General features: G+C 37.4%; 1 protein-coding gene across 1 annotated transcript; it reads left to right on the top strand.

The window, feature by feature from the left end:
- The first annotated feature begins 243 nt into the window (after positions 1–243).
- LOC110873149 lies at positions 244–6932 on the top strand. The gene is made up of 4 exons (XM_022122076.2): positions 244–1891; positions 2055–2201; positions 2484–2600; positions 6155–6932. The coding sequence occupies exons 1-4, from the start codon at positions 389–391 to the stop codon at positions 6734–6736; spliced, it is 2349 nt and encodes a 782-aa protein (XP_021977768.1). The 5' UTR covers positions 244–388; the 3' UTR covers positions 6737–6932.
- Positions 6933–8125: the final 1193 nt, after the last annotated feature.

Raw genomic sequence — 8125 nt, 5'->3', positions numbered from 1 at the left:
GGAAGTCACCGCGGAGCTAACTTGGTCGGGTAGCGGCTCCCGAAGTGAGATCACTCCGGTGGTTGGGATAACGGTACACTATCCCACCTCCTTAAACTTATCAATTTTAAAGATAAAGTATACCGTCTGATATTTGATAAAATTGTAATTTACTCAAAAGAAAACTAATTTAGAAAATGAATTTGAAGTGGGGCCAGACGAGCCACGCTTTCCACACCACAACAAACCCCAGCCCAGACCTTTCTTGCTTCTTCCCCAATCTTCTCCACCCCGCCATTTACACCTTCAAAAACCCCCCAACTCTCTCTCTCTCTCTCTCTCTCTCTCTCTCTACATTGGAGCACCTTCACCTTCAACACTCACTCTCATCCTCCACTATTTCCACACAATGATCCCTCACACATACTCAACCGACGCTCAGTCCCAATCCGCTGACCTCGCCGCCACAATCGCCGCCGCCTCAACACCGGAGCAAATCTCCGCAGTGTGCGCCGCCGTGGAACTCTTCCTGAACAAACACTCGCCTGACCAGTCGCGGTGGTTCTTCTCTATCACGTTTCCAACCCTAATTTGCAGGTTATTCGGTTTCGACGAAGTTCAAAACCCTAGCAGTAACAGGAACGGTATCGGTAATGGTTGGATTGACGTTTTGGCGGCGGTTGATGATGCGGAGGTTTCTGGTAAGGTTTTTCAGCTTTTTAATCCGACTGGTGTGTTATTGAGCTCTGTTGTGGATGTTGATCGTTTATCTGTTGTTAAATATGTGTTTCCGATTGAACGGTTGCCTGAATGGATCCGTTTGACGCTACAAAACGGTAGGAATTGTGGTGTTTTGTCTCAATTGTGTCCACTCTTGAAAGGAAGGCTTATAGAGGGAGTTTCGTGTCAGGTTCAGTTGAATATTATAGAGTATTACTTGTTTTGGTTTGCTTATTATCCTGTTAGTAAAGGAAGTTGTGAGAATCGTACCGTTGTTAGCTCTAGGGTTAGTAAAAGGTCTAGGTTAGAGAGTTGGGCTTCTAAGTCGGTTTCGGTTCTCGGTAATGTTAGGAAACTACGTGGAAATGAGCGGAAGAACGGGGACGGTGGTAGTTTGTATATTCAGCTTTTGAATGCTTATCTTCGTTTCTTTGTGCCGTTGAATGATTTGAATGCTCAATCGCCTTACCGGAGTTCTTTGTTGCATTACTCGTCAAGTTACGATACGTCGGTTTCTGAGAATGCGGAGTTTTTTGTGCACACGCTTGTACATTTCTGGATTGTGGATAATGACTTTTCACCTTTGCCAGTGAAACTGTGCAAGTCATTTGGTGTCGTGCTTCCTTCTTGGCCGGTTTTGACTGAGCTTCCTCCCACAGCTGGTTTGGGTGAGGTTGTTAATGTGTTTGTGAAGTATCTGAATTCAAGTTTACTTTCGAATAGTATTGAGGGGTGTGATCAGGTGGAACTTAGTAAAGTTGCTACATGGGGGGGCACGGGTTCTGTTGATATGAAGTATATGGATGCGTTTCCTAGTATGGGATCTATCGGTTATTGGAACTCTTGTATTCAGAGGCCAGTATATAGATACATTCTGAGAACATTCTTGTTTTTCCCTGTGGAAACTTCCTTGAAGAATGTCTCTCAGGTGTTTTCCCTTTGGGTTAACTATATGGAACCGTGGGCCGTTAGTTTGGATGAGTTTCCAGAGACTCATGCAAATGTAGATAGTTTGAAGAAAGATTCTATAAAGGAAGTTAATGTGTCTCATTCACGTGAATATACATCATCTTGGCAAGGGTATGTGTTATCAAACTACCTTTTCTACAGTTCCTTGGTTATGCACTTCATTGGGTTTGCTCACAAGTTCATTCACACGGATCCAGAACTCATCGTGCAGATGGTATCCAAGGTTTGTTCTACCAACTGGTTTTATATCAACTATTTGATCATTTTAGATTATTCAAATCATAAAATTCTTTCTAGGAAAACTTTTAAATATTGCATGCGTTTTCAATTTTTCATCTATTTGTGTTTTCACTGTGATAAATATTCCTGCTGGTTGTCTTTTGCAGGTTGTAAATGTATTAACATCGTCCAGGGAACTTTTGGACATCATAGAAAATGTAGAGACTGTTTTTCATTCCTCTCCAGCAGGATCATCCAAGTCAATGCTTAATTCATTGTATAGATTTATTCCCTCAATCCGCGAGCAATTACAGGTGATAAATTTTTATTGCAAGTTAAATTGTTTGTTTAGATAGCCGCTCAGTAGACATATCGAGTGACTGAGTGAGAATACTTAGTTTATTTTGTTTACGACTATCTGAATATATTTTTATCTTATTCGTTGATGTAGTTTAATGCATATGAACTTTGATGTGAAATGATACATACAGACAAGCTTTTTGTGTTACTGTATATGGCTTATCATTAAGCTTAACTGACTAAGGTGACTTGTAGTGCAAACTTGTTTAAATTCGCCTCTACTTTTGATGTGCTAGGACTGGGAAGATGGCCTATCTGAAACTGATGCTGATGGATCATTCATGCATGAAAACTGGAATAAAGATCTGAAGCTATTTAGCACAAGTGAAGACGGTGGACAGCAACTTCTTCAGGTCTGTCTTGTTGCCTTCTTGTTACACTTTTCTTCCTAATCAGCTAAGCAGTCAATATCGGCGCTATATCGGTTATCGGTCATGGTCCATAATATCGGTTGAAATATTGCTAGCAGTAGCGAGAATATCGGCGATATATACCGAGATATCGCTGATATTTTGAGATTGTTATCTCGGTCGTATCGGTGAGAATATCGGTAGGCCCAGATTTGTATCTTTTTCTTTATTAGGCTGCCATCCAAATACAAAGCCCAGTTCTTTTATGTTATTTTTTGCCCAAATATTATAACCTTAATCATACTATCACACTTCGCACACCATTAACACGATGACATCTGATGTGCTGAACCCTAATCGTCCCTTCCAAGCTCCTGTGCTACAATCGGATGCCTTGGTTGATCTTGATGAACACTTCTTTATTTTGCTATTAATATTATATACGTTCTAGACTTCTAGTATATATAGAGGCTATATATTCATTTGAGAAGAAAATTAATTTGAGAAGAAAAAGAACAAAGGGTACAATTGTAAAACATTAAATAGTTTTTTTTCTAATCTCATTTATGATTGTTTTTTAACTATTTAATTAATCATAAATACTATCATCCTCCACACTAAATTTTTGCCTACACGCATCGAAATTTAGTCTACACGTTTTGAAATTTATCCTACACATATTAAATTTATCCTACACACCTCGTAATTCATCATACACATCTCGTAATTCATCCTACACTTTAAATTAATTTTCTTTTGTTCTTTGAAAAAATATATTTTTTGAAAATAAGTTACAAATTTAATGTAATTAGTTATTAAAAAAAGACTATCAATTAATGATCTATTTAAGTTTACCAATATACCCTTACACTAATATTAAATGCAAAAATTAAATGAAGTAAAATGAAGGGTTCTTATTGGTTTAAATTTATTCTTTTTTATTCTTACAAAAAATTTCTTCTCATTTGAACCCTCCACTATATATATATATATATATATATATATATATATATATAGAGAAAGTATAATGTACAAAAAGGCTTATCATACATTATCATACGCGACAGAGTTATAACGTGCGTAATTAGTATCCCATGCGTGATTATCACTTTTTTTGATCAACATAACTTGCGTAATTAAGCTCCCATGCGTGATTAGGTCAAAAAAATTGATCCCATGCGTGATTAATTGCTCCCATGCGTGATTAACTGGCTCCCATGCGTGATTAACTGATCCATGCGTGATTTTTGGCCTGATCCAAGGGTTACGCGCGTCGCGTACATTTTGTACGATAAGCCTTTTTGTATGTTAACCTTTCCCTATATATATATATATGCATGATATTATAAATTATCGATATCCTATCGATATCTCACCGCAATAAACGATATCTCAAATATCGGTCCTTGACCGATAACCGATATTTTTCCGCATTAACTGCATAGCCAATCAAGTTGGCAAGGGTATTTACCGCCAGGGATCGTTGTCGGGTCGTGAACTGGGAAGGGAGATCCCTTCCGCGGCTAAGGATACCGTGCACCTATCCTTGGTTCTATAATCAGTATCAGTGGAGTAACACCTAATGTGCTTTGCTTAGCTTGTGGTTCTAACTTTCAAGAAAACAGAAATGAAAGGGGGAAAATTGTTCACTTTATAGGTTTTTAGGTCATGATTTTTGTTTAGTCATTTATTTACATAATTACATGTATCTCATCTGTTTTGGCACAGTTAGCAATTTTAAGCCCTTTAGTTATGAGTAAGTTGAGCTGGCTTATGTTTTATTTCTAATTGGTCAAACGGGTAAAAACGGAAAATTATACATATACATAAAAGGCTATGCAGGTGGGCCAATCCGACATAGCCACATGTCGCTTTGTGGTTAGCCAAGAATTTTACTCCTTTTACATTTAACTTTGGTGATTTACGTATTTAGTACTCATACTTTAACTTTCATAATATGCATATTTAGTCCTACCTTAGTAAAGTTATTCCCCCATTTGTTTACTTTGCTTATGTACATATATAGTCCCTCTACTTCAATAAAGTTTTTCCCCCATTTGTTTACTTGGCTTAAATTTAGTCCGTCTACATTAACTTTGGTAATATACATTTTTAGTCTCTCTACTTTTATTTCTTCTAGTATGTCGCCTTTTAGTGTTATTTTTTCTCGCTAACATGACGAACCAAATCAACTCCAACAAAGAATATTGTTACTGGTATTAGGTATTATCAGAACCGGTATTTTTCTTTCATTTTACTATTTCATCTATTAGTGTTTTCTTCAATACGTATGTTGACATCTTGATGTTCTTTTCCCCGTGGTTTTATGTTGTTATACCGAGTGCTGGTACTGTATGGATAATTAAATTTCCGCCACAACGCGTGGGGTAAACTTACTAGTTTTGAATAAAAGGAAATATGCCGAATAGGTCAAAAAACGCCTGAGGTGTATTTTTTAGTGCACAAAACCTTCTAAATCATTTTGTTAAAAGAATAAATTATCATTAAAATAACATAAGCACTTAACTGTCTGTGAAGGTTGTCTAAAATTACAAATTTTGTCCATTTTTTCACTGTCTGCTCACACTTGTGATCTCTCATCCAAGTAAAATGACCAAAGTTATGCCCCCTTCGTCTTCTTTGACAAGCACCTCTACCACCTTACGCCATCCTCAGTCATTTCACTCACCACGTAGCCCCCACATCTCTCATAGTCGATTTAAATCTTACACTCTTAACTGCAAGTCAAACCAGTGAGGCATACAAGCAAACCCGCACATCATCTTTGGCCACCTCACAACCGTCTTCATCTATTTCAACCACTGTGAAACCCCCATTATCGACTAAAACCCTACACCTCCATTTGCAAATCAAAGCTACCTACATCTAAAATTAAACCCAAATCAAAACTACCTACACCTCTATCAGCGTTGTTGCCACCGGCTATAGCTTTTAAACCTGCCAATTGTCACAGTCCCAAATCAAAACCCTAAATAACTTTCCAAACACAAAAATGGTAGTTCCAAAGCCCCAACTGCAAATACATGCACACATGTGGCCAAGAAGAAGAGGAGGGAGGCCGTGATGGTTCAGCAGGTGGTGGTGACGGTGGTCACAAGTGGAATCAGTAGGTGGTGCATAGGTTTTGAAATGTGGAACTGGTGGGGGTGTTTGGCATATTAGGGTTGGGAAAAAATAAATAAAATTATACGCTTTCAAAAAAATTAAAGTTAAGATAGGGAAGAAGTAAATGGGTTGTTTGGTCATTTTGCTGGATGATAGACTATAAGTGAAAGCAAACAGTGAAACTGGGGGAGAAATCCTTACAATTATAACAAACGATGAAGGCTGTAATTTTGGACAAAGACAAGGATGATTTAATGTAGTTGCCCTATAATTTATGATTTTATGTACTCTAGCTTTCTATAAATAATTTTTTTATCACAAATATTTTACGGTTGATGTGTTGTTTTTGTGTTAGCCTGTTGGCGCTGTCCTGATCATTTTGTCAACTCTTTATAATGGTTAATTTAACTAGTTTTTCATTCTTTTTGCAGCTCCTTGCTCTGCGTGCCGAGTCAGAGCTTCAAGCCATCTCAAGTGAAAACCTTCAAAGCAGCCTACAACTTCTAACTTGTTTAAAAGCCCGAATGGGTTGCTTATTTGGTAGCAATATGATGACATATCCTACCACACCAGAAAGCAGCAAACAAGCCGAAAAGTCACGTCATGAAGTATTCAGCCCTAAAACTGCTGGAAAGCGCCATACAACTGACATAAGGTACAAGGGTGACTGGATGAAGAGACCAATTTCCAACGATGAGGTTGCATGGCTGGCGAATTTACTGGTGAAACTTTCTTGGTGGCTAAACGATATTCTTGGGCTCAACTCATGGGAAAATGATGATGTGGGGCCCTCTACATGGTCATATGTGGAGGTTTCTGGTGATGCGGGTTCCAAAGTTTATGGAGTTAAGGATACATCGAGATTGGGTAGGGAGGCTGTGAAGTTGATGAGGCAACATGGTATAAGGGTGAATTTGAGAATATTGGCTTCAAAGAAAATAGTGCTGGTGCTCTTTATCGCCATTGCGTTTAGCGCGCTCAAGAGAATGTTTTCCGACTTTCCTGTTGCATAATGATAGAGGCGCGTGTTCGTCTTTTCCATGTGGTTTGAACTCATGGCCAGTTTTGATACGTGAGCAGATAGATGTCATGTAATAGGGAAAGTATAATTGAAACTACGAGGTTGAAGTCACGAACTCTTTTGCTCTTTAAGTGTGAATTTATGATACAAGGGAAAGCAGCTCAACAAATACACACATATTACACATACGCATATTTTTGCTAATTGGGCTCAGTCCAGGTTTACTTCAACCTGCCATTACGGCATTACCATCAGCCCAACACTGTAGTAGGCACAACACTAATGGATCAAAGAAAGTCTAGAAAGGGATGTAAACAAACACGAACAAGGTCTGCAGGCACGGCACTTATGGATCAAAGAAAGTCTAGAAAGGGCTGTAAACGAATATGAACGAGGCCTTGTTCGTTAAGAAATGAGCTTGTTCATGAACGCTTACCGAATGAAGTTTTTTGTTCGTGTTCGTTCATTAAGGAAATGAACATGTTCATGAACTGTTCACGAACACTTATCAAACGCAAATGAACTCAAACGAATGTTCATGAACATAAATGAACACAAACAACCTTTATGAACACAAATGAATACACACGAACATATATTTATTTTTAGAATAAAATCTCTATTTTTCATCACAAAGATTACGAAGAATCCACCAAAAGTAAATATGTATTTAATATAGAGTGAATTTCAAGGATTGTCCTTTATCTTTATACTCATTTTCAGGCGCTGTCCTTTATGTTTAAAATTGACGAGTTTTGTCCTTTATGTTTTCATATCATACACGTTTTGTCCTTTAGGCCTAACTCAGTTAGTTTTTTTCAGTTAAGTTTGGTTATATGCTTTGATATACCATATAGATAAGATCCATAAACACCAATAGATTATTGAATATTGTTATTATCTAAGGAATATCGTGTATCCCATTTGAATCTACCATATCTAACTTAATAAGATTTACATTAAAAAATTACAGTTATAGATTTGTATTACTTCAATAATTTTCTATTGTATGGGACATTATTTTACATCGACAAACAACAAGTAAAGGAAGAAAGAAATGATTTAGCGCCTCTTTCCAATACTGATCAAAAGTGCATTGCTGTGTCAGAAGAAGGATAGCTATGATAGCTATACTGATTTGGTATACTAAAGACGCCCTCGGTACAATATTAACGATCTCACAAAGATTTTTTTTCAGTGAATTTACATTTACTGATCCAATCTTTTACGGAATCGATGCCCTTTTGACTGCACAAGAATAAGATTCGATCGTGGTTTACAATTATAGCTTCCATACCTGTTTATTTTTGGGGGGATCATATCCCGGATAAAAAAGAGCAAGAGTAACAAAAAAAAAATGACGATTCAAATCAGGATTTCT

Source organism: Helianthus annuus, chromosome 8 (assembly GCF_002127325.2).
Source record: "Helianthus annuus cultivar XRQ/B chromosome 8, HanXRQr2.0-SUNRISE, whole genome shotgun sequence".
Lineage (NCBI taxonomy): Eukaryota > Viridiplantae > Streptophyta > Magnoliopsida > Asterales > Asteraceae > Helianthus > Helianthus annuus.
The sequence above is the reverse complement of the archived record's forward strand: the minus strand, read 5'-3'. Positions and strand labels throughout refer to the sequence as shown.

Coding starts and splice junctions, on each gene's coding strand:
- LOC110873149 (XM_022122076.2), top strand. CDS start 389: ATGATCCCTCACACATACTCAACCGACGCTCAGTCCCAATCCGCTGAC. Junction 1,892..2,054: donor TCGTGCAGATGGTATCCAAG/GTTTGTTCTACC, acceptor TGTCTTTTGCAG/GTTGTAAATGTATTAACATC. Junction 2,202..2,483: donor CAATCCGCGAGCAATTACAG/GTGATAAATTTT, acceptor TTGATGTGCTAG/GACTGGGAAGATGGCCTATC.